Source organism: Anguilla anguilla, chromosome 17, assembly GCF_013347855.1.
Source record: "Anguilla anguilla isolate fAngAng1 chromosome 17, fAngAng1.pri, whole genome shotgun sequence".
In the NCBI taxonomy this organism is placed as follows: Eukaryota; Metazoa; Chordata; class Actinopteri; order Anguilliformes; family Anguillidae; genus Anguilla; species Anguilla anguilla.
In genome coordinates, this window is record NC_049217.1 from 28,571,989 (window position 1) to 28,599,039 (window position 27,051).

At 48.3% G+C, this 27,051-nt stretch overlaps 1 protein-coding gene and 1 long non-coding RNA gene across 6 annotated transcripts in view; one reads left to right on the forward strand and one right to left on the reverse strand.

Moving 5' to 3' along the window:
* Positions 1 to 1,170: 1,170 nt before the first annotated feature.
* Positions 1,171 to 7,626, reverse strand: LOC118217363. Its single transcript, XR_004763165.1, has 4 exons — positions 7,241 to 7,626; positions 5,898 to 5,999; positions 2,462 to 2,562; positions 1,171 to 1,353 (listed from the first exon to the last, which is right to left on the reverse strand). It is a non-coding gene; the product is annotated as an uncharacterized LOC118217363 (long non-coding RNA).
* The window catches only part of LOC118217362 (netrin-1-like), a 46,008-nt gene continuing 20,305 nt past the window's right edge, over positions 1,349 to 27,051 (forward strand). For 2 of the 5 annotated variants that reach the window (XM_035399300.1, XM_035399306.1), the window contains exons 1-2: positions 1,349 to 1,633; positions 1,997 to 3,041. In XM_035399300.1, coding sequence (XP_035255191.1) covers positions 2,027 to 3,041 — 1,015 coding nt within the window. In that variant the 5' untranslated portion in view covers positions 1,349 to 1,633; positions 1,997 to 2,026. The remainder of the gene's footprint in view (positions 1,634 to 1,996; positions 3,042 to 27,051) is intronic. The other 3 variants (XM_035399304.1, XM_035399303.1, XM_035399305.1) reach the window with 3 other exon arrangements.

The following is a 27,051-nucleotide window of genomic DNA, read 5'->3' on the forward strand; positions in this document are numbered from 1 at the left end:
CCATAGTTCTAGTGTTGGAGCAGGCCCACTTAATGAAGTGAGGCCCAGTTCGCCTTTCTGGAGGAATGGTCTACGACAGGACAGCAATGAGAGGACAGTCGCCATTTAAAAAGAGACTCGAGCGCGCGCTCATTAAAACAGCGACATAACCCTCCAACCCGGATTTATTTTCACAATCAAAACGTAATTTGTTCATATTAAGTGAACGGAGACTGAATAACAAAGATGACATGTCTTGTCGAACATATAAGAACTATAATGAACGCATTCGTAGACATATAAATGTGTAGACACCATGAAAACTTTAAAGACAACATGGAAGGACGCTTGCTACCTCAAATTTTAAGAATTTAAAGTGTGTAGAACATGGCCTAACTCATCGATTTGCGATTTAAGTGGCTGAAAATTAACAGCAAATTGGAATTGACAGAACATATCACATTCATGGGTGGCTAAAGTATATTTAGCAGTAGCCTACTATTTAAAAAAGAAACGCAGCATCACACATAAAATATGCCACAACCCATATTACGCAACTGTTCAGTTGTACATCACTGACATTTATAGGCCTACATACATATATACAATAATTTCCTCTATATTAAATAGCCGTTTCTCATAGTGGTTTTCCTAGGAAAGTTTTATAAATAAATAAATAACTCAGCAATGTGGTCAGACTTATTGAATGTATTATTGATGGAATGCAAAATTAAAATACATGATCCCAATGCATTTTGGTGTTCATGCACAGGCGTACACTGCATCTTAACGAATAAAATTAATATTAGCAAATATGCTAGAGGCTTAGTGTGGTAGCCGACTGCAAAGTCTTGGACAATGCATGACGTAATTGAAAGATGTCACACAGTGCATACAAAACGCATGGAAAGCCATAATAATGAAACGCATCAAATGGTTGATAAGCATATTGTATACGTACATAATACGTACATAATTGCAATTAATTGTAAGCACTTAAGATGATACACTCGCGTGTTCAATTAAAAGTCCTGCTTTGACACAAATCGTGTGCTTTTAATATAACCTTCCTGGATGAAAATACAAATCGTTGCATTGTGTTTAGGGTTGTTAGGAAGAATAAAGTCACTAAAGTCACACATCAACTTGATGTAAAGCCGGCCTCACCGTGGAGAAATTCGGTTAAAGAAGGTCCATTACAGATCCGCTGTCCCTTGCGGAATCTCACGTCAGCTTCGCGCTCCCATCTTGCACATTGGTTACCTACCAGTGGGTGTCGCTGTTCGCTCCTTTCGCGCGCTGAACGTTACCCCGCTAGGTGACCTCAGGCACCGTCGAGGCTCCGCTGGCTCGTCAATACAGATAGTGAGAGTCCTAGACACATAGAAAGAGAGGGAGAAAGAGACAAGGGGGGCACTGAGTTTGAGACCGGGACAGAGAAACTTCGGGTCTTCTGTAGAATTTTTGCCTCTAGGTTCCAAGAAACAAGAGAATTAAAAAGAAAGAAAGAACTACGAAAAAACGAGCTTGCGTTATTCGCGCAAAACAGAAGGAGTGAGCGTTATAGGCTTCAGCATAATTTTAAAAAGTGTACTCTCACTGCCAAGCTGAGCTGTTATTCCGAGGTACAGTGTCCTGGAGATTTCTTTACCTCGTAAGAAGTTTCAATTCGCATACTTTACGCATGGCGATAACGTGTTAAAGATCAAGGGTTTGTGTAACTTTTGCAAACCACGTTAAGGATAATGACAAGCATCGGTATATTGTTATCAGATATAATTGCATAATTTCAGTGTCTGTATGTGTATGTCATTGTTAAAACTCTATCGACACGTGTTTGATTGTGGATAACTCTATTATTTCAGACATAAGCATAATTACAGGTGTTGCTTCTTAAGGTCCTCTTGTCTTCTGTTTTGTTAATTCAATGCGATGCACTTCACTGAGATTGTTTTTTTTTTTTTTTTAAATATAAAATATGTAAAGCATGTCCCCCTTTCACGGTTGTATATTTCAGCGCAGGAGACACCGGAGAGCAAGGATTACAATGTTGACGATTTTTGAGGCTTGGCTCACGTTGGTGGCTGCCTGCTCAATGGCACACGGAGCATTTGGTGGTTACGGGATGAGCATGTTCGCGGCGCAGACCTCTCCGCCCGACCCGTGCTATGACGAGACCGGTAACCCGAGAAGATGCATTCCCGATTTCGTGAACTCCGCGTTCGGCAAGGAAGTGCGCGTGACGAGCACCTGTGGGAAACCGGCCGCGCGGTACTGCGTCGTGACCGAGAGCGGAGAAGAGAGAAACAGGAACTGCCACATCTGCGACGCCGGAGACCCGAAGAAGTCGCACCCGCCGGCGTATCTGACAGATCTAAACAACCCCCATAACCTCACGTGCTGGCAGTCAGAAAATTACATACAGTACCCGCAGAACGTCACTTTGACGTTGTCTTTAGGAAAAAAATTCGAAGTCACCTACGTGAGCCTTCAGTTCTGCTCGCCGCGACCGGAATCCATGGCCATCTACAAGTCGATGGACTACGGCAAGTCATGGGTGCCCTTTCAGTTCTATTCAACGCACTGCAAAAAGATGTACAACAAACAAAACAAAGCTACGATCACAAAGCAGAACGAGCAAGAAGCCATCTGCACCGATTCCCACACGGACATGCATCCTCTCTCTGGGGGCCTTATCGCGTTCAGCACGTTGGATGGTAGACCGTCAGCGCACGACTTCGACAACTCACCCGTGCTTCAAGACTGGGTGACGGCCACAGACATCAAGGTGGCCTTCAGCCGACTGCACACCTTCGGGGACGAGAACGAGGACGACTCGGAGTTGGCCCGGGACTCGTATTACTACGCCGTGTCGGACCTGCAGGTCGGCGGCCGGTGCAAGTGCAACGGCCACGCTTCGCGGTGCGTGAAGGACCGAGACGGAAATGTGGTCTGCGAGTGCAAGCACAACACCGCCGGACCGGAGTGCGACAGATGTAAACCGTTTCATTACGACCGACCTTGGCAACGCGCAACCGCCAGAGAAGCGAACGAATGTGTCGGTAAGTGCGTTCACTTTTATTTGTATGAACCGCAGTTCTGATTTCAATTTTCTTTGCTGTAGTTATTGGCAAATACTCACAAGCCACTCTAACAAAAACAAACACACCACGCGCGAGAGAGGAGGTTTTTCCAGCTCTAGCGTCGCAAATACATCCCGCGCACGACGGAGGTCAGGTTTGCTCCAAGTAATATGATCTAAATGTATAATTGCTTCAGTGTTGGACGCAGAAATTTCCCTTCATTATGTGGTTATGTGCCTGTGTGGTAGTTTCATAACATTTCGTAGAGAATTCCAAAACTTCTTCGGGGGTAATAACGCTCCACATGAAACGTTCATTTGAATAAATGTTCATGGTCACTCACAAATGTTCACAGTGCCTATAGCCAAATTAACCGACAAATGAAAATAAAGAAACAATAATCAATTAAAATAACTTCATAACCTCAATTGCTGTCAATGAGTAGTCTCTGCTCTGTACACACCACTATAGAGATAGTTGTTCCATTCTGACAATTTTGTAAAATAACATTTGTTTTAAACTGGCAGTTGGTGCGGAGCCCGTGCCTTTGGTGCGTCTTCAAAATGGGCTTCGCAAAATGTTCGAGACATACGCAATTGCCGTTGAACAACGCGAAATGTTTATGTGGTGAACTGATGTGCCCATGTAAGAAATATAATACGGAAACAAATATCTCGTCCGCAGATGGAGGGCTTATTTAAGATGACCAAAATATGAAATAAATATGAATAAAACATTTGCTGGTAGACTTAGGTCCAACATCTCTCAGTTTATAGCAGATATAATTAATGCTTAAAAATATGCTTTAAAAAAAGAACCATCACCAAGAATAAACAAGCCGCGTTTGAAGAATGTAAGTCATTTAATTGGTCAGAACTGGCTATACTAGGCTTTAAATAGGCTTAGGTTATGCACAAACAAAACAGGTGCATTCCTCTATTAAATGCATATGTTTGTAAATATAAAAAGACAACGGGATTACTAATGCCCGCTGTCTGTTTCCCAATACAAAACACGTGCGGTGTGAACACTATAAGCAGATTTATTGTATTTAATAACTTGAATTAAACCTGTTAATCCCGGCCATATATCATCATATAACATCAGACGATTAAATTATGAATATGAATTTGAAATACAGTCACAAAGAGTCCGATTTTTTAAATTAAAAAAGCAATGTATGATTGAAATCGAACATTGTGATGTGATTGACAACATAAAGATGTATGAATAAGGTATTTCAAAAAAAATTGCCGCGCAACATTCATTCCAAAGCACATAGTCATCAACAAGAGTATTGCATTCGGTGAAAAATTAACATTACTTTAAGCAACCTAACGGATGATAATGGAGGCGATTCAATCACACGTGTGTAGTGCTTTCAACCACTTAACCGACTGCGAATCGGCGGCGACTACTAAATAAAGGGAGGTAGAATGCCAGCTTTTTACCAGTGTAGATTAAAATAACGTCAGCAATATTTAAGCACTGCTCTAAATATATTATTATTATTGATCAAGGTCAGCCATGTGGAAAACGCTGTATCTTATACGGTTGCATGAAAACAGAAACAAACACCAAAACTTGTTACAATGGTTTTAATGATGTTAAATGACTTGTTTCTATGAGTATTATTAGGATGAAGACAACTTAGTATTAATAGCACTGCTACAAGCCTACTATTAGTGTTGTTATAGTTACTGTAATATGAAAAATATGTTTATTTTGCTGAACGATAAGAAAATCATCAATGGGGAACTCTTTCCCATTGCAATTTATGCTCTAACAATAAGTGAAGGAGCCCCTGAACATTTTTTATTTTTCAGAGTTAAAATGATCACAATTCTGCACTCGCTTTCTTTCAATGTACAGCAAAAACAAGCGGATTCCATTTCTCATATTGTAAAATTTTTTGAGTTATTAAGCGTTGAAATTTAATCAGAATAGGCCCATAAAATAACGAGAAAACCAGGCTTCAGTCTTTCCTTCGTGCGTATTGCATGCTTAATTCAGTGGCAGTTGCTATTTATGGCAGTAACTGCGCCGTTGAGGCTTTCCAAGAGGAAGAATAAATATTGTGTCTCTGGTGCCCCCGAGTTCACCCAGAAAGCTGTTTTAAGACATTTTGGGGTTTCGCATTTAAACTACATCAAATAAATCCAAGCTCTCCTTTCATAGGAAAATTCGTAGCAGATTACAATTTAATTGAGTGATGGGAAACGTGACGTGGCCATGTAGGTATTTTCTTTGCAGCACCAGAAACCATGTAATATTTGACTGACGTTCATGACAGGTTTTAGCGTACCTGACACTTACCGGTGTGTTTTTGAAAGCTTTTTCACTCGCGGGGTTTGTCCATTTGGGTGGCACGGGAGGTTCGACGCATGCACGCGGAACGATGGAAACGTTCAGAAATGTCTGTCCTTACTAGCTGTGACCACATTTCAAAGAATGTTATATAGAGAAATATTTCTGAGGAGACGAAAGTTGCAATATAATCCAACCATCCCATTTTATATAAGTGCACTATCCTACAGAGCAGGAGGATAGTTTTCAAACTATTAAACTCAAGTTCCTCTAAAATGACCAGCACCGTCATCTTATAAAATGTTGAAGCGTTGACCCTCTTCATTGGCTATAATAGGTTCCAAACGGTAGCTATTAACGGCGAATAGTTTCAAACAATTATTGAACTTTTGTTATGGATATACTGACTCGTGGATGCGCTTTATTGTTAATACAATTCCAAAATGATGTAAACTATGAAACTTATCTTACAATGAGGAACATATTTTTTACATTTTTTTTTAATTCTCATGGGAGGCCCTTGCTGACCTGCAGGGGTCCTAGACCCTCATTTTGGGAGCTGGACCCCAGAGTTTGGATCTGAATCTTGCAGACACTGGGTCAAAGACAAGACTGCATCCTGGACCGTCACTGCGGGAAATAAAAGAGCACAAAATGACAAATTTACACAGTAAAATGTCCAGTGTTAATTCAACTCAAACACATATTATTTGGCCCCACTCTGGTGCAGAGTTGAACTAACACTGGACAGTTTACTGTAGAGATACCATTAACACCAAGAGAGACACCCGGTGGTGGGTCATGACAAACAAGTGAATAAATAAATAAATTAATAAACGAACAACACATGCTATGCTCCTTCTGCATATATTCTTATAACTACGCAAATCAAACTACTGACTGGTCCAGCCTACATGCTACTGTTGTTATTATTATTATTATTATTATTATTATAGTTTCATTATTCCGTATAACAAGTGTTAGAATATAATTTTACTAGGGATTGGATCGTAGGAAATGCAATCACTCATCAAGTGGGGTTTGCAGGCTTGGAGAGTTTAAGACTCCCGAAACTAGACCAATTAATCTTAAGACTTCTGGAAGGGACCCCACACATGACGAGAAAAAAAAAACTGGAAGCTGTGAGTCAGAAGCATCCCACAGAACACACACTGACAACATAACACTCTGTGTCATGGCCTTGTCTTCTCATTTTACCCCCGATGCTCTTACTAAACCCAGTTTGTTTCGCTTTTGAGACTCGGTTTTTTTTGTGTCCACGAAACAAGCAAAACTGTCTTGGCGACGTTGCTTTCTTTCATCCGATAAACACGGAGGTCTCTGTTCGCTCTCTCCCTCTTGTCACCGCGTTTGTCCGCGAGACAATGGCGCGCGCATGCTGGTGAAAGAAAAGACACAAGTCCCGACACTGATGTCATGTTCCGCCGAGAACCGGCGGGGGTGAATCGTTCCCCTTGGAGGGCAATGCGCGCGGCGCTTTGGGCGGACCGGCAGTGCGTGTGTTTTCTCCGCCGGGGATAAAGGACGGTCGCTTGTCGCATTCATCATGCTGTCAGCGAGGCCGCCCTTTTTTTTCGCAGCGCATTCCTTCCTCGTTTTTTTTTTTTTGTCAGCGATGTCGTTGTGGTCGGACAAGACATGGAAATGAAAGACAGAGCGAGTGCGCGCGGGGGCTTTTGGGGAGGCGGGAGAAAAAGGGGGCCGTCTGACATTTCTGTGTGGGGTTGCCCTTTGGCATTTTTTGTGTCTTGGGATGGTGGGGGGGGGGGGGCTGGGGAGGTTCTCTGCTGCCAATCGCCACCGAATCCTTGTGTGGCTTTGCTGCAGATGGAGCGGCAATGTGCACTCACCTCTTGCAGACTTCCTTCGGTGCGTGGCCCAAGCCCCACTGTTTAACCAGTTAGCAAGCGACTCCAGGCCGGATCTGACCGGGAAGATCCGGTCTCACTTCGATACGGAGTCGGAGCAAATGAGTCCCAGAGTTCCTTGCTGTCGGGGTATCTGGGTGGAGGACAGCTGGAGAAAATCGGGAATGCGCAAGAGCATCACACTCCTCTGTTGTTTACATGCTGAGGGAACTTGGGTATCGACGCCCAGTTTTTCAAGACAGGCTGCAACGCAAAGTTTAAGTCAAATTTTGACTGAAGGCACAGAGGAAATAGAGCAGAGATAACCACCCATCTTTCTAGAGATCTACAGACCTGTAGGGTGTTATTCCAACCCTAACAAAGCACACCTCATTCAACAGCTAGAGATCTTGTTGTGCTGCTAATTAGTAGAATCGGGTATGGCCAATTAGGGTTGAAATGAAATCCTACAGGATGGTAGATCTCCAGGAACAGGGCTGGTTACCACTGAAATATAGGACCATTACATTACATTGCAATGCTTTAGAAGATCCTCTTATCCAGAGATTTAGCGGATTCTCCTATCCAGAGCACCTTATAAAAGGGCAGATCACCAGCGTTGGTCTCAGCAGCACTAAGTGCAGAGACCTGTTTATTATCAGTAGGTGGAAAGTTAACCGAACAAATCAAGAATTAGTATTGTAAACAAGAGTACATACCACCTGGCCTACCTTTACACAGCTGTGCCTGCAGCATTACCCCAAAAGGAAAGCCTAAAAGGTAGAAAGAGGACAGCTGAAGAGGCTCAGGGGAGCCGTGGTGCAGGGTGAAGGTGACATGGGTCTCCTCTGCGCTGGAACACGTGCAGTTATTCTGACGGCGGTTGGAAGTGCATTCCACCACCAGGGGGCAGAACAGATGGGAGACGTGACCTGGAAGTGCAGGCACAAAGGGGGAGGGGGCCAGGTACACAGGGGGGAGGGGCTGGACACCCAGAGTGCATCCCAATTCTCGAAAAATGTATCCCCCTTTCCCCCACTACCAACCTCGTCTCCTCCTCCGTGACCCGGAAACCAATCCGAGCGCCCCTCCCTCCCTCCCTCCCTCCCTCCCTCCCTCCCTCCCTCCCTCCAGGGTCCCGATGTTGGAGGAGATGAGCAAAGTGCACAGAGCTGTATTGGCGAACCAGTGTCAAACTCGTCTCCTCCCCTCCTTTCCTCCACACACTTCCGGGTAGGAGATGGGTGGTAGTGGGTGGAGTGGGGGAGAGGAGGTGAGGAGTGAAAAGTAGGTAGCAGAACCTGTGAGGTCTGGCTGGGGTGCAGGGTCGGACGAACATCGTTAAAGAGCACAGTTTTAAAAGTCGAATTTTTCCTAAAAATATTGCGCTCACTAAATCTTTCCACTTGTGACTAAAAAAACTACACCGATGGCGTGTCAGCCTGCAGGCATTCCGCGAGCTCGCTCCGGGGCAGGCGGAGGGGGCCAGGTCCGCGAGATTCGGCCAATTACCACGGAGGGCGTTAAAACGTCACCGTTAATCACGGCTTCCTGGATTCGGGACTCCACCCCCCCCCCCCCCCCCCCCCGGCCCGGGTAACACGGCGCTACGGCGAGGCCCGGACTGGCAGAGGAGCTGCTGGGGATCCGCAAACAGAGAGGAGTAATTTCTCCCGCGACGCGACAAGTTTCCCTCCCAGCAGAAGCACAACTCACGGCCCAGCTTGCCCCCCTCTGACTCCCGTCCAGTCCAACGCTGACCCTTCCAGAAATAGCAGAGAAGGAGAGGCGCGTATGCAGGGTCAAGGAACTAGCTTAGCCCCGAAACGGCTCTGCGTTCAAGTTAACGTGGTGTTTGCTATCAGTTATATTTCTGGATTTTGGTCGATTCCCCCCCCCCCCCTTCACAGGGCAACTAAACACTGGGAAGACCCAGGTTCCACCATGACACAGGGTACAGGACACAGAGCACAGGACACAGAGTACTGAACACAGGGACACAGAGCACAGATTAAAGTGCAGAGGACACAGAGCACTGTACACAGGGATACAGGTTAGAGCACAGGACACAGAGCACAGGGTACAGAGCACAGGACACACAGTACTGGAACACAGGGACACAGAGCACAGGTTAAAGTGCACAGGACACAGAACACAGAGCACAGGGTACAGAGCACTGAACACAGGGACACAATGCACAGGTACAGGGTGAAAACTTGAACACCGGGCAAAGTATACTGAACACAGGGCACAGAATACTTGAACGCACAGAGCACAGCACTGGTACAGAAGCAGGCCGGTGGCGTTGGCCCAGTCCCCCGCCCTGCGCCGACGGTAACGTTTATGTCATTTGATGTTCTTGCCTCCGTCACTGGAACTGCCGGAGACGTCGTCAGGGGGTTCTGGGTAACGTCGAACGCCCACGCCGCTCGCCAAACCCGAGGCGTCGCGAAGCAGATTCCCTCACCCTCAAAGTCAGGTGCTAACCATCTCGCGCGCTGAAGGAGAGGAGGGAGGGAGGGAGGGAGAGGAAGGAGGGATGGAAGGGTTGGAAGAGGAGTAATGGAACGTGTCTGTGGTTTCATGCGGGGTGCAGCCTTGCATGGGGGGGGGGGGGCGTCCCACACAGTGGACATTTCTCAGGCGGGCTTATCAGCGCTGTTTTGTAAACCCTGGGAAACTGTTTGGCAGCCGCAGCAGAGCAGAGACGCTAGGCTCGGTCCAGAGACACACGTCCACCACCAAAATCTTAACCCGTTGAAGAGTAGGTTTTTTGTAATGTTTTTCTTTTTCCCCCCAAGTCAGTGTTCCAAGAACTCCATGGATTTCAGTCACCAGTAGTGATTGTTACATCAGCATTAGAATGTTCAGTTACGAATATTCCAACCACACGTTTGTGATCTTACGCGTTAAAGGGTTAATTGTACAACGGTCATGCTGCAGATAGGATGGTTCATAAGTTCATAACCTACATTTGACAAGCTGGGACTGCGAAGAAAGTGAACGTTAAGTATACAGCTCACAGCAATGCCTGTATGAAACCACCCATTTGATGTTCAAACGTAACGTTTTCAGCATTTGCATACGGTATTCACAGCAAAATGATTAGCAGTACATCAGCTCTGATGCGTATTTCACTCTTGCTGTGTACTTTCCATCGCTTGTGGACTCATATAAACCAATTTTAGTGTTTAAATTGAAAATAAAGAAAGAAGGAAATATTCATTTGTTCCATGCATTATTTGGAACTTTTTTATTTCCATATGTAGAACTTCCATTTTGGAAGGAGTTCAAAAGGTGGATGATTGTTTCGGTAGGCTTTGTTTCACGGCCTTTGTCTTCAACTCCAAATTAGAGAGCTGAGTTCCATCCTTGATCGCACACCCATCTGAGAACAGAGGCATTACCGATAAGGTGACTGTAAAAAGCTGAATCACAGAGAAGCTGTCAGTTTTTGAATGGGTACAGACCTGGCTCTGCCTGGATCTGCTGTCAGAGGCTGCCCAGAAAAGTCCTGCTGAGGCCAGTCTATGAGCGCTACAGATCTGTGCCTGGGCCCATTACATCTGTTCCTGCAGAAAACTCAAACTGAATGCTGCTGGACACAGCTGGGCTCGGTCCCCTGGCCATCTGCAGATTATTTAGGTTTGATTCTGGCCCATGTGACTTTGCAGCGAATACATTAAAACGTGAAGTCACGGCCTATTTTTCCTTCACTTAAACAACTGCAACCAAGGCCCCCGTCCAAACAAACGACAATGCTTCGCATGCAGCATTTTCCTGTTCATTCTTTTCTAGTCTTTGATCTTCTTTATCGTTATTGTCTTTAAAACCTTCGAAGAGCTGGGATTTTGGAATTCTTTTTTCAACCTTCTGAGTCGGTGTTCTAGAACCCTGTTGCATTCCAGTTACCAGTAGGTATCGTTACATTGGCATTAGGACATTCTGATCACATATTTGTGATCTCACACCTTAAAGGGTCAATGATCTTGGTGCTGGCTATGGCATGCTTATGATGTTTGTTCTTAACTGCTGTGTCATGGATGGGGGGGGGGGGGGGGGGCTCAGTACATACAGCGTGGGACTTGTATCAAAATGTATGCCACAGCGAGTCATACTTGGCAATCAAGAAATCCAGCCCGGGATGTGGAAACTCTTCACTCATTGGCCACTTTCGTCCTGGCCAGTGTTGAGTTGTATTAGCTTTATTTTGCTATGAATTCTTTTTTTTTTTTTGCATAATGTTTGGTTTTATTTTAAGTAACGGCCACTTTCAGACACATAGTACGATGTGTCCTTGGGGCGTTGGGAAAAGCCAAGAAATCCATGGGTACATGAGATCTGTCAACAGATGCATCTGAACAGCCTCATTCAAGGCATCGATACGTTTATTTACGCATTTAGAAAATGAAAGTCGAACGTTTAAAGAGTGTGACAGACTGACACGGAGGACGGGGAAAAAATGGCGGTGTGTCATAAACAGCAGGTAATGCCAACACCCCGGGGTCTGAAGAGGTCCGGAGCCGGTGGCAGTGCCAGCAGCCAGTGCCAGTGCCAGTGCCAGTGCCAGTGCCAGTGCCAGCTGACAGCTAGGCAAGCAGTGCGATTAATATAACAGACAGTAGAACCACCACCAGAAACTGTGTTACTGAACTCTATCAGCTGCTCCAATAACAGAAACTGAGAAGGGTAGTGGTAGTCAATGTGCCCACATGGCATTGCTTCTCTGGATTCCTCAGAACTTGCAGTTATGTGTAATCGCAATGGGACGGGTAATTGGGAAGACGGGGTGCGGTTGGGCGGGGGTGGGGGTGTTCAGTGACAAAAAGTCATGAAACTGTTTGGAGAATTTTTACCATCCAAACCCAAACTCTTGTGGTATATCCAGACCACTGCTCCCCCCACCCCCACCCAAAAAGAAAAACCCAACCCCTGGGCATGAGATTGTTTTTTTGTGTGTGGTTATTGTTTTGTTTGCTGGCAATGTTTAGAATCATAATTCAATGCAGACATGACCTGCAGGGGCTTAGGAGTTAAGCCTTTGTTTCAGCTTTAGGGGATACAAGAAAAAAAAATGCTCAAAATTGTTGTGGGCGATGCAATTTTGAGGAGGTCCCTTTTTTTATTTCTTAAGGAAAATCCTCCATTTTGTGCTTGTTTAGGACTCGTTTCCTCCCATGGCTTCCAGCTCGGGCCTCGGGACCGTACAGAGTTGTGTGGCCTGTTGGGCCCAGTTAGCGGCTCGCTAGCGGGCTGCTGTTGTGTGGCCTGACGGGCCCAGTTAGCGGCTCGCTAGCAGCCTGCTGTTGTGTGGCCTGATGGGCCCCATTAGCGGCTTGTTAGCGGATCGCTAGTGGCCTGCAGTTGTGTGGCCTGACGGGCCCAGTTAGCGGCTCGCTAGCGGGCTGCTGTTGTGTGGCCTGACGGGCCCAGTTAGCGGCTCGTTAGCGTCCTGCTGTTGTGTGGCCTGTTGGGCCCAGTTAGCGGCTCGCTACCGGATCGCTAGCGGGCTGCCGTTGTGTGGCCTGACGGGCCCAGTTAGCGGCTCGTTAGCGTCCTGCTGTTGTGTGGCCTGTTGGGCCCAGTTAGCGGCTCGCTAGCGGGCTGCTGTTGTGTGGCCTGACGGGCCCAGTTAGCGGCTCGATAGCAGCCTGCTGCTGTGTGGCCTGACGGGCCCAGTTAGCGGCTCGCTACCGGCCTGCTGTTGTGTGGCCTGATGGGCCCAGTTAGCGGCTCGCTAGCGTCCTGCTGTTGTGTGGCCTGATGGGCCCAGTTAGCGGCTCGCTAGTGGCCTGCAGTTGTGTGGCCTGTTGGGCCCAGTTAGCGGCTCGCTAGCGGGCTGCTGTTGTGTGGCCTGACGGGCCCAGTTAGCGGCTCGCTAGCAGCCTGCTGTTGTGTGGCCTGATGGGCCCCATTAGCGGCTTGTTAGCGGATCGCTAGTGGCCTGCAGTTGTGTGGCCTGACGGGCCCAGTTAGCGGCTCGCTAGCGGGCTGCTGTTGTGTGGCCTGACGGGCCCAGTTAGCGGCTCGTTAGCGTCCTGCTGTTGTGTGGCCTGTTGGGCCCAGTTAGCGGCTCGCTACCGGATCGCTAGCGGGCTGCCGTTGTGTGGCCTGACGGGCCCAGTTAGCGGCTCGTTAGCGTCCTGCTGTTGTGTGGCCTGTTGGGCCCAGTTAGCGGCTCGCTAGCGGGCTGCTGTTGTGTGGCCTGACGGGCCCAGTTAGCGGCTCGATAGCAGCCTGCTGCTGTGTGGCCTGACGGGCCCAGTTAGCGGCTCGCTACCGGCCTGCTGTTGTGTGGCCTGATGGGCCCAGTTAGCGGCTCGCTAGCGTCCTGCTGTTGTGTGGCCTGATGGGCCCAGTTAGCGGCTCGCTAGTGGCCTGCTGTTGTGTGGCCTGACGGGCCCAGTTAGCGCCTCGCTAGCGGGCTGCTGTTGTGTGGCCTGACGGGCCCAGTTAGCGGCTCGCTAGTGGCTCGCTAGTGGGCTGCTGTTGTGTGGCCTGACGGGCCCAGTTAGCGGCTCGCTAGCGGCCTGCTGTTGTGTGGCCTGACGGGCCCAGTTAGCGGCTCGCTAGCGTCTTGCTGTTGTGTGGCCTGACGGGCCCAGTTAGCGGCTCGCTAGTGGCTCGCTAGTGGGCTGCTGTTGTGTGGCCTGACGGGCCCAGTTAGCGGCTCGCTAGCGGCCTGCTGTTGTGTGGCCTGACGGGCCCAGTTAGCGGCTCGCTAGCGTCTTGCTGTTGTGTGGCCTGACGGGCCCAGTTAGCGGCTCGCTAGTGGATCGCTAGCGGCCTGCTGTCAGCACAGCTGCTGACCTGCCAGTGTTTCTCCAAACCAGCGGGGGGGAAAAAAAAGAAATCAGCAGCTTGATATCACACAGCTTGAAGCAAAGCAGCAAACACAAGGGTCAGCTGTTAGGAGTGGGGGCGGGGGCGCACACTATGGAAAATCTGCGGCCAATATCAATAACTGATATTCCGCCATTTTGGCGGATGGCCGATAACCTCCCTGCTTCACATTTTATAGCACAAAATGAAAACTGCAACCATCCCCCTCATTCATGGAAGAAGTGCATGCTTCCAGACCTCAGCTTATGAAGGAAAAATGTACCAATGTTATTTCTGTAATAAAATATTAAAATTTGCTTACTTTTAAGCGGCCTGGAGAGCTCCTCAGTCTCTGTACAACTTTTCTTGTAGGTTCGGCTGGTAAAAATGATAAATAAAAAGTTTAAAAAAATGTTTGGATGACTATGATTGGGTATTAATTTACACAGACCAGTGGTGCACCTCTGCAGTGCATGTATGTTACCTCATCATATTGGCAAGTCCTATTGGCCATCTTACTTTATAGGCTGATACTGACATGTTTTTTCTGAGCTATGATTGGCCAGTACTGATTACCCAGATATTACTGTGCATCCCTAGGGCAGTTGGTGATTGGTCTTGCTGCCAGTGGGCTGGTTTGTAGAACATTGGACAGGTGGCACTGAGGCACAGGTGGAAAATCCAGGTTCACAAAGTAAAATTCCTCCCCAGTATTTTGTTTCAGTCACCTGGATTTGCAAATTAGCACAATTCTTAAGCCGGGGGGTAGATCTATTGAGCCCTCAGTCTAAATCTAAACCACAGTGTAGCCCTCAGTCTAAATCTAAACCTATGTGTAGTCCTCAGTCTAAATCTAAACCACAGTGTAGCCCTCAGTCTAAACCTAAACCTCTGTGTAGCCCTCAGTCTAAATCTAAACCACAGTGTAGCCCTCAGTCTAAACCTAAACCTCTGTGTAGCCCTCAGTCTAAATCTAAACCACAGTGTAGCCCTCAGTCTAAATCTAAACCTCTGTGTAGCCCTCAGTCTAAATCTAAACCACAGTGTAGCCCTCAGTCTAAATCTAAACCTCTGTGTAGTCCTCAGTCTAAATCTAAACCTCTGTGTAGTCCTCAGTCTCAGTGTAAACCACAGTGTAGTCCTCAGTCTAAATCTAAACCACTGTGTAGCCCTCAGTCTCAGTCTAAACCAGACAAAGCACATGTTTCCAATAAAGTAGCAGGTGTCATCCCAGTTAAACCAAGGGGGCAACGGAGGGCGCTCGGAACTAAATAACTTCACGGCTGCCAGCAGAATATTCTTCTTTGAACCCAGAATCCATTAGAAGCTCTGGAAGCGATTCAGCATTCTGTGGCAGCGAGGAAAAGCACCAGCAGCAGCAGCAGCAGCAGCAGCAGCAGCAGTAGTCAGATGGCACCCTCTCTTGGCTGGCCTTGAAGGCTTTCATTACATTACATTACAGGCATTTAGCAGACGCTCTTATCCAGAGCGACTTACACAACTTTTACATGGCATTTTTTACATTGTATCCATTTATACAGCTGGATACATACTGAAGCAATGCAGGTTAAGTACCTTGCTCAAGGGTACAACGGCAGTGTCCTACCCGGGAATCGAACCTGCGACCTTTCGGTTACAAGCCCAGTTCCTTACCCACTGTGCTACACTCCATCCTGTGCTTTCATTCCTGCGTGCGCTATATCGAATTGTCAAGGCTTTTTGTGCCCTTTTTCGTACCCGTTTCCGGCATGTTCCAGGAGTACGTTTAGAACACAGAGCGGCTCGTCGTCTGCAGAGTGGCTTGGGCAGGGAACATGCCTTCCGAATGAATCGACTGAGGTCTTAATTTATTTTGTTGTTACTGTGTTTTCATGGCTGAAACTTGGCTTGGTGGTGCAGTGACACGTCTGCACACCCGAGAGGCCGATTTAAGGAGATGCGAGATGAGCAAAATAAAGGGTGTGTGTGTGTGTGCAACAGACACAGCAGAACAGCAGACGCACATCTGCATGTACACGTATACAACCACACACACACACACAACCACACACACACACACAGGAAACATGGCGTGACACTGCAGACTTCCTCCTCTACGGTTAACATGAGGTCACTCAGGATGGCGAACCCCCATGTGGTCCCACCTGCCAAAGTAAACTAAACCTCAACAGTTTCCATCTCCCATTCAGAAAAACAAGGCCCGACGTGCACATAGATGAAAGCTCCCACCGGACACTACAAGGTACCATTCATACTGAATTATTCATCAGTAACATCTACCATCTACCGACAAGCTCTCAAGGCAACGTGCATACAAAGATCCTATCACATATCCAAACATCATGCAGGGGAAAAAATGTCTTTAAAAAAAACCCCCAGCAAAAAAAAAATAATAATAAAAAATACAGAAATTCTATCCCATCTTCTGTGGAATCTTAGCCTGACAAATAAGGCCCAAGCAGCTGGACAGGTTGATAGTCCAGAATGCAATCTTCTAAAGATTTTTTTTTCTTCTGTTCATTATACTGAGAAAACAAGAGTTAAATTGAATTGCTGGAGAAGTTCCAAGCTTAAAATTCTGGCTTTCTCTGCAGTGAAATTACTTTTTTTTACCGCGGATGTATAGCTCTAAATGAAATCAGAAAGTGTGCAAACATTGTACCAATAGGAGTACAGTGGCTTGTCACTGGGTCCGTACACTCAAAGGTACCCAGACTGCACCCTTTGCCCTTTTAGATGTGCATTCTAAGGAACAAATATGACCCAGCGAGGTAACACTGTACCTCAGAGAACAAAAACGGACCCCTACTGTACCCATTTTTTCTGACAGTGTAAGGACATGTCAAGCCCGAAAAAATGCATTGTGGTACTTATCCTCCTCCTCGACAGCTCCTTCCTTCCCCAAAACCCTGTGTAAAATGGAGGGAGAAGAGGGAAAACCCCACTTGAAGTGGAGGTCTAATGCCTCGTAAAGAAAAACAAGTTTGATGTATTCACATCGAAAATAAATCAGGGTGGAGTAGTTTTAGTTCCTTAAATTATTGGTGAGTTATTATAAAACGATCAATACTGCACTTGGGGCCACCTGACTTAAACGCTTCCGAGCGCATAAATGTGTAACTCTTTGTGGCTGCCGTAGTACCGTGGAGTGAGGAAATGTTTCGGATCGAAAAGTAGACAGCACCAATACAGAGACCGGCCGCTAATGAGCGTGTTTACGGTAACGCTAAATCTGCCATTTGTTGTGTGTGCAGTAATCGAGGAGGCGAATTCATTTCAACACTGGAATCTTATGTCAGTCGTTGCGCGAGACAAAGCGTTGAGGATGAGATACGCATCAATAGTGTAACCGGCTATTTAATTAAAATCTGACAACCATAAAAAAATAAACGAAGAAAAAAAAACTTGCCATTTGTGTAACGGATTATTTATTTTCGTTAATGTATCGGGGTGGAAAAGCATTTTTTTTGTTTAAAAAATCAACTACAACATCAATAAAGAGCCGACACAGACCGTTGGCGCACGCGCCTTGGTAGAACTTCCCCGAGCTAAAATCGCCTCCATGGCAACAGGACCACCTAGAGAGGGAGCGTGGGCGCATCCAGTGCCCTCGGGGGTAGTGCCAGTTGTTAGCCGTAGCCTGAATAATTAATGGCCGTGTGTAATTGCGCGCGATGGCCCCCAGATTAGCCACAATTCCAGAGCCGCCGCCGCTGCGCAGATAGTTATTACGTTTCATCGGCCGGTACGCCGCACGGCGGCACGCGTCTCTGAACTCCGAGCGGCAGATAGCAGCTTGTAAAAACTCGTTTGGCACGGGGCTTCGCTTCGCGAAAAGCCGCCGCCCCCCCCCATCCCCCCCCGCTGCGACGTGGCCTGGGGCCCACGGGCGAATCAAAGGAACGGAACAATAACAGATAGTCGTGTGAACGAAAGGCCAAATTAATTCCCCTGGAACGAGAGGCAAATTGGCAATTAAGTATCATCGTCCGAGGCCTCGGGCTTCATCGGGGGAGAGAGGGAGAGGGAGAGAGAGAGAGAGAGAGAGAGAGAGGGGAGGGAGAGAGAGAGAGAGAGGAGGGAGAGAGAGGAGCTGGAGAGTGAGAGAGAGAGAGAGAGAGAGAGAGAGAGAGAGAGAGAGAGAGAGAGAGAGAGAGAGAGAGAGAGAGAGAGAGAGAGAGAGAGAGAGAGAGAGAGAGAGAGGCTGGTCTCACTCAGACCGGACAGCTGTTACAGTACGTGGGTGGCCTATAGGCTAGCGAGCTCGTACTGCATGTCACACATCAGTACAGCGATGCACAAAGACCGCAGGACGTGTCCACTGCATTGCAATACACTGAATCTGTCAAGCCCTCGAAAAAAAAATGTAAATATACATAAATAAAGAAAACGCACATTAACACCAAATTTCTGTGGCTTTGTCAACTGTGCACACACTGCTAATTGTGGTCCACCAATAACAGTGCACCTGAAGTCACTTTACAGTGCATGCGAAGCAGAAAAAAATGTTTAGGAATCTATTTGAGGTGTTGAGTTGTACTTGTTGGGGTGAAACGGCTGATAACCGAGAGAGAGAGGGAGAGAGGGGGGAGGGGGAGAGAAAGAGAGAGAGAGAGAGAGAGAGAGAGAGAGAGATCACAGCAAGTGAAATATTTGTTCTGATTGTGACATCACAGGGAGCACAATGCATGTACTGACAGTGACATTACAGGGAACATATGTTGATGGTGACATCACAGGAAGCCTAGTTGCGCATTTCAGGGGTAATATAACCCACGGAGACCTGATAAGAGCTTGATTAGTCCCCCTTATGAGAAACCTGAATCTTCTGCACACTAATCAAACCACGTCTCCTGTCAGAAAGAGACATTGGTCACAGGAGCAGAGAAGCAAGTTGCAAATAGCCACAGATAGAGCTGTGGACGCTTGTACGAAAATAAGAGGCCTTACGGGACAGAATAACCTTTAGTAACATTTAATTCCTCGTTGAAACAATGACCTGGTGTCACTGCGCACTGTACCCATGGGTCCTTCATCGCTGAGGGACTAGCGGTGAAGATACGAGCCGAGCGAGCGGGAATGGTGAGCTAAGATTCCCAGCAGCTGTGGCGTGTATCCGCGGAGACGTGCAGCGATTCTCCTCCTATCTTCCCAATTAAAGCCGTTTATCGGGGAACGCCTGCAGGGTAGTGCAAACAAACGGCTCGCAGCGCTAACGACCGGGGGGTAACTCGGTTGTTGCCGCTGAAGACGAATATTTTGGGGGGGGATACTCCCTTGGGGGGCCGCGGGGGGGAGGGGGGAATGCTCCCTTGGGGGGCCGCGGAGGGGGGATTCTTCACAGCCTGTCTCCAACGGGACATGAACTACACACAGAGGGGACAGCCTGTCCCCAATGGGACATGAACTACACACAGAGGGGACAGCCTGTCCCCAATGGGACATGAACTACACACGGCGGGGGCAACGCTCCGGTGAATGCTGGTTTTCCCAGGATAAGGGACCACTTATGGGATACTGGGGAAAAATAAGGAAAAGGCTGCTTACGGGATATGGGGAAACATAAATGAAAGGGGGAAGAGGGAGGAGTGCAGACCTAGGGGACGGGTGACACCCTTGTCCTCCCCCCAAAATGTAAATACACCCCTGGCCATCTGGGGGGGGGGGGGGTACTGCCCAGTCTCTGCAGCGCAGCTCGATATCCATAACAATGTCCCACAGTATTCCATAACGATCCAGAGACATTCCGTAAAAACATTCCTCTCATGTTTTCCAAAGCGTTCATTGACGCCTCATCCGCACTTCCCATGCGCCACAGCTCCCGAAGACCTGGAACACCCCGAAACGGAAAAACCCACCCGAAACGCGCCCGGAATCTGGGGCATTACCGCTGGGTTAGGGCAGCGGGTCAGGGGACTCTTCTACCATCTGGGTGGGGCTCCATCGCTGGGGGTGGGGGGTGGGAAATCACCTGGGGTGTGAGAGACCTCTCCTGGCATGGGATGTCCCCCCCCCCCAGGCTGAGGGGGGTGGGACATAGGCCCTCTGCTGGTTTATTTAGTCAGATAGTGAACACTGTTTCCGCAGGACAGCAAGGGTTGAGATACTATATCTGCTTTCCATGGAGGGGGACAAGGGGGGGGATGAGGGGTTTCCACAGCGGCACGGTGGGAAATGAGCTAACTGCCCCAATAACAAACGCGGACAAAGAGCGGAATTAGAAAAAACAATACAGTAAGAATAGCACTTGGGAACCCTGCTACGGGATTGCCCCTGCCGCGCATGGACCCCCCCTGCCCCCCCCCACGTGGAAACAGTAGTTTCCAACAGACACGGCCGAACGCAACGCCTCTATCGCGCTGATAGACGAGGTTCGAAAAGGCCAAGGCGACATTGCGTCAACGTTTGAACCCCCGCAGAGAAGAAATGACACGAAAGAAAAAAAGATCAGCTGTTTGCCGTCGAGCGTTCGCGCTCGGTATCCATGGAGATAAAATAAATTAGTGCCGTAAGCCAAACAAGTGCAGCGAGACAGCGGTGTCTGTTAAAGTAAATTCCAATCAGGCCTGTGATGGATGGGCCTGGCTCAGCCTCGTTAAAACCAGAGCTGTGACCTCTTTTAATGGCTTCCCAAAGTTTGTTTTGGTCCACGACCCCCCCCCCCCCCCCCCCCAGAAACCCCATCTCGACAGGTTGAGAAATAAACAGAAGATTCCGGAGAGCTTGGGGACACCAGGAAAACGCAGGAATTCCGAACGCCGATAGGCCTGTCGCCGGACTCCGGCTTCCAGCCTGCGGCAAGTTTCAAATTTAAACCTTGTGGTGAAACCGCGATCGGGGCAATCGCGCGGTTTCTCGCCCGTGTTAGAGCGCGTGCGCAGTGCGAGCAGGCTTCTGCATCTCTGAGCATGCACACGTAGTGGGTCTGAGTAGTGTGTCGCAGGGACGCGGCAACTTTTCCCAGAGGCTCATTAGAGGCGGAGGACCAACTTCCCGTCGCTCTCCGTGTCACTGAACTTTCAGCGGCTGTAGTCGCCCAACTCACTCCGCCCGACCCCTTCCTGCCAAGTTATTCCCAGCTCACAGAAAATACACGCCGTGGTGAAATGACCATTCAGGGCCAGGCTTCTGCACAAATTGACTCCACCAAACTGAGAATACATCATAAGCAACTTGGGCTGACTGCAGGTACCGCAGTCGACCGGAGCAGGTCACTGGTGGGTGATGAGACATTGAAAATCCTGCGGACTGCACCCCTTACCTCTACCACCAGTACCGCCAGTTACTCCCTGCTGTCCCGCGTCAGTAGTGGAAGTTTGTTGGTTTGCAAAGAATGTTGCTGATTGGTGCGATTGCTCAAAAATTGGGAGAAGTATTTTAAAAAACTTGCAAATTAAAAAAAATAAATGTCTCACACAGACCTAAGATATAATGTCATGATGATTCAAGGCATTATTTCATGCCCACACGTTAAATACCGCTGGCATCGCAGCCTGTTTTAGGGGTTTGATAAAAGAGTGAAAAATGGACCTGCTATTGAGTTAGGGGTCCACGGCCACAGGGGGAGGGAGTCATTTTCGGGGAGCCCTGAGTTGGATAAGTCTGGGAACTCGTGATGTATTCCGGCTAATATCCCGGCTGCAATTGTGTAAGAACGTCTGTCACAGATCTCCAGAAAAGGGAAAGAAGCCAATGGTCATCAAATTTTAGAGAAAGGCACAAACCTCAATAGGTCACATAACATGAGATCATCTGAATTACCTGGGAGATCCATCACACATCCTCCCAGATACTTTTCGTCTTTTCGTTTTCGTACTTTTCGTCACCTCACAACTTCTGTAGTTTTCCCAAAATGACAACAAAAAAAAAGACCAGAACAGGGGTGGTGGTCACACTGTAAAGACCTGGGTATCATTTGTAAAAGAGAACATATTATCATTGGCTTCAGAACCAGAGCTCAGGGGAAGTTACAGCAGCAATTGATTGCACAATCATACATTACCCTTTGTGTTTTGTGTCCCTTGTAGAGTTTTTTTTTTGTTCAGGATCACAGCTGAAACAGAATTTGCCACAACCGTTCAAGGTTCATGTATGAGTTATGAGACGTGACTTTTGTACGGAAGAGAACATGAGTTTGTACAACTGCTCTGGGGCACGAATAATCCAAGTTCTACAAAAAAATAAAAAATAAATTAGCCTTCTTACAGGGAGAATGGATGTGCCAGAAACTGTTATCTTTTCAGCAACAAATCAATGCTGATTGGCAGTGACAATGACCACGGGGACGAGTGCTGTCACTCAGCCAATTAGCACTCAGTTCTTTGGAAGGGAAGAGCCAGAAAAAGGCCCCGCCCACATCATCAATCCAGTCTCCGTGGAGATTTTCCAAGCGCCAGTTCCCAATACAAAAGTAGCCAGGCTTTTGTCCGCGGGTGTTTCTCTCCGCTGCGTCCCGACCCCCCCCTCCCCCCCCCCTCGAGTCAACATTTAGTTCATGCAAAGTTGCCCTGGCAACCGCTCGTAAGTTTTTATTGGGAACAGCTCATTGGACCACACAAACGCACAGACTACTCCGTCTAATAAATCCGCCGGAGATCACAGGACTCCCGCTCGTTAAAAACGTGCCGCGTATTGTGACCCGGCACCACTGAAAGGGGGGGGGGCGGGGGGCGGGGGTGTGAGGAAGGCGTGGTCGCCCGCCCCCTGCCACACGGGACGGTGTTGGGGGCCGCCGCAGCCATTAAAACCGCGTTAGCGCGGGTAATGGGGGGTCATTAAGAGGCCTTTGTTGTTGCTAAATGTAGCGCCAGGGCTGCTAACATAGCAAAAAGCCCCTAATTGGGACACGGGGCAGCTGTTAGCTGCTGGGGGGGCGGTTAGCGCTGTTACAGGGGAATGTGGCGCAGTCTGATTCATAGACACACACACACACACCCCCTCACATACACACCCACACGCACACACACACAAACGCGCACGCGCACACACACACACAGGGGGCAGGTGGGAGACACAGGCCAGAGAACAAGAAATGCAATACGCACGAGAAAACATTTCCGCCAGTGTGAAAGCCACACGTCTCCCTCACACACACACACACACACACACGTGCGTGTGGAAGCCACGTGTCTCCCTCACACACACACACACGTGCGTGTGGAAGCCACGCGTCTCCCTCACACACACACACACACGTGCGTGTGGAAGCCACGTGTACTCCCTCACACACACACACACACACACGTGCGTGTGGAAGCCACGTGTCTCCCTCACACACACACACACACACAGTCCCGTTTCCCCAGCACTACACCGGGGGGACCTGCACGTTCCACTACGGCCTAAAATCGGGTCCCGGGACCCTCTCTCTCGCGGTGTTTTAAGGAACTTTTGCCGCTTACATTCCACCATCGTACGCTTTTACAGAAACCAGTAGCGCTTTTCATCGCAGCTGTTTAAAAAAATCCCCCCAAAAAAAGCTCTAGTTTAAGAGCGTTACGGGCGGTGGGCAAACTCACGCGTCGGGTTAATTTATTCATTATGAATTCACGGCCTTCTGTTCATTTCCTTTGCGTGTGCGTGTCTGTGTGTCTGAGCACTGCACTGAAAAATGACTATTGATCTGTTAATGTATTAATTAAAAAGACAATTTCAGAGGTCTCTCATTGATTCATCACTCTGCTGGCAAGATGATCATCTCTGTAGTGTACAAAGGATGGAAGGATTTAACATTTAATTGTACACGCTGTACACCTGCGATAGATTGGCGGCCTCTCCAGGGTGTATTCCTGCCTCTCGCCCAATGCATGCTGGGATAGACTCCAGCACCCCCCGTGACCCTGCTCAGGATAAGCAGGTATAGATAATGGATGGATGTACACATTTAACAATTATCTTTCTGGCCCCGTCTCAGTGGATGCTTTTCAAGTGATTGGCACATATATGCTAAGGAATAAGAGCTTGAAGGGTTAAGTCCAGGTTAATTGATGGATTAGTGTTGCTTTGACCTTTGACCTTTGACCTTGTGTTTCTTGCAGGGCACGCGGCTTTAGCACAGGAAACATTCATTCTTGGTGAAGCCAATTATCCCAGCCAGTTAGCTATCGCTAATTGGAAATGTTAAAACGGTTAAACTGGCCTGATAATATCTCTCGGTGAGTCTGTCTGTTAGAGATCCACTCAGTTCCATCTCTCTCTCTCTCTCCAAGCAGTTCCAGAACACAGTAAGCTAAAGGATTCCGAGCTTCTCTAACCTTGGCCACTTGCACATCCAAAGCTAGCATTGCGGAAGTACTTTCAAGATAGGTTTGCTCAGTTCCCTAACTCCCTTGTCCATCTTTCTCACAAGCCTCATTTTCTTTTTTAAGTTTAATAGAAATAAACTCTCATCCAATGCACAAGGTTCTGAATTTAAAGCAAGGATGAAATAAGTCCCTCTGTTTGCCGCTTACAATGACTAAGATTAAAGAAGTTGCATTCATAACGGTCATAAGGCTACATTACATTAATTATAAAAGATGCGTGTTACACTTATGAATATACAATAAACGGCTTTATGCCTGACGAGGTTTTAGGCTGAGAATTACGTTTAAATAACGGTCGTACACCTTCGTTGGGATCGATTTCTGAGAGCTTGCTGGGTGGGGACTGGCTGACCGAGGAGACGACACTGAGGCACTGAAGTTGACGATGCGGGTTTCTGCCTCAGTGCAAAGCTGTGTGCGCTGCCCTCCAGCTGGGCTGGTTAAAGCCACCGCCTGCACCGTGTGCTGTATTAAACCGGCATCATACACGCCATTACCCCTGTCAAAATTAATTTAAAAAAAAGTCGTTTTCTTGGCTTTGTCCACTCCGGTTAGCGTGATCAAAGACACACACAACCCACACTGCGTTTCTTTCCTGTACACTCTCTAATCTTTCAGGTGGTTCACGTCATGCTGAGGTGATGGTTTTCAGTGAAACAACACGGAGAAAATCCAATTTAGATCTTCAGATAAGGGGGTGGGGGGGTGGGGGGGGGGGCTGTGGGGGTGGAGGCTCTGCATAAATACCAATTTTTAAAGTTCATATTTTCTGAAACTATCAAAAGCATTCCAGATACGAGTGAAATGATAAATAACCCAAGTGGCTGAACCGAGGGCCTTGTGTTGTCCCTCTCTGCAAAGCAACAGCTGGTCTCGAAACGCGTAACTGAAGTATTTATTGTTGGGAAAACTCAGAAAAACGTCTGGGGCGGAGAGGTGGAAGCTGGCGAGGACCTTCGGTAACCCCCCGTCCGCGCCTCCCTCAGGAGCTCAGCGGCGACTCCTCACGATTCCTCCCAATGAGGCGCAACTGGATCTCCTCCAATCACAAAGCAGCACTAGCGCTAGCCGCCCTGTAGTACTGTGTGCCACCTGCAGTGTGAAAACCAGTCAGACCTACTGTACGGATGAGTGCCTGGCAGCAGTGCGTGTCGGTTAAATACGCTGCTTCTGGTGGGCAGATGTGGCCGTTCTGCTGTGAAATTAATTTAACCTGGACTGTAGGGTCCTGAGCAGAACACAAGCCCCTCAGCCTGGCTCTCCACTCAGCAGGCTAATCAGCCCTTTATGATTAAACCTGTTTGACCCGATTTAAAAATACACACACACACACTCACACTCTCTCTCTCTGTCTCACACACACACACATACACACTCACACTCACAGGCATAACAGACATGGACATACACTCTCACGCACATGCATGTGCACACAAAACATACAGGGACACACACACACACTCTCTCACACTCATTCCCAGAATAACCGGAGAAGGGCCTCACGGCGGAGTTACAGTGGACCGTGCGCGTCCCGTCCTGTCCCCCCCCCCGAGTGGAACTTCCCCACCCCCTTTTCCAGCCACGGAACACTCCGGAACACTCGGAACGCTCTCCGCTGATACTCGGCGTGTCGCGGGCGCGAGGCTCGGATTCCTCAGGGTATTGTGTGGACTGGGTGCCGGGGGGGGATGGTGAAAGCCCCAGCGAGGTTGGGGGGGGGGGGGGGGTGGGGGTCAAGGCTGTGGCTTGACCTTCATCACACGGATGAAGAGGCCTAATCTTCACACCTCACCGTGCCACACCTTTCAGGCTACTGTCGTCTGCATTTCAACCGTAATGGTGGCTCCCCAAGCCAAACTCTCTGTTCCTGCAGCAATGCGTTTTTACGATGTCTTTTCACAGTGCGAGTACTGTACACATCGGAATCTGACTGCTAATGTGAAATGCTTCAGGCAGCATTTTTCTTACCTGGCTTTCGGGGATATGGGCATGATATTCTGCATAGGAGCACCTGCCGGACTTGTAGCATATATGGGCGGAATGCTATGGCGACAGTCCAGGTCTGTGGATGAGGATCACCGGTTGCTGCCTACAGGGAGCAGTGAAATGAATGCGCGACAGGCTTAGAAACGGACGTCCCAGGCGGACCGGTTTGAGTGGAGCTTATTGGCACCCAGGCCGCCGCCAGGGGTAATTAGCGCACTGATTAGGCAAGCTAACGAGGCTAATGTGGGCGGCAGTGTCGTATAATGGGTGAGGAGTTGGTCTTGTAACCTAAAGGTCACAGGTTCGATTCCCCGGTAGGCTGTATAAGAAGGTACTTAACCTGCATTGCTTCAGTATATCTCCAGCTGTACAATTGGATACAATGCAAAAAAAGTTGTGTAAGTCGCTCTGGACAAGAGCGTCTGCTAAATGCCTGTAATGTAGTGTAATGTGTGCGGGAGGGAGATGGGTGCTGGGAACAGCCCGGGCGATAGCGGGCAGTCGGTGCCCCCTGACGCGGGCGTTCCTCCACCCTGTCCTCACGTCTCCAAACCGCTTCAGATATCAGGCGGGAGAACCAGGCCACGGGCCTGGCTGAGCTTTCACTGGAATCTTGGCAGGTATTAATAGAATCGCTCAGGTTTTATGCAAGGTGTCCGAAATAGAAACGATGCGAGTTGTATCCCTCCCCGTGAATGTGTT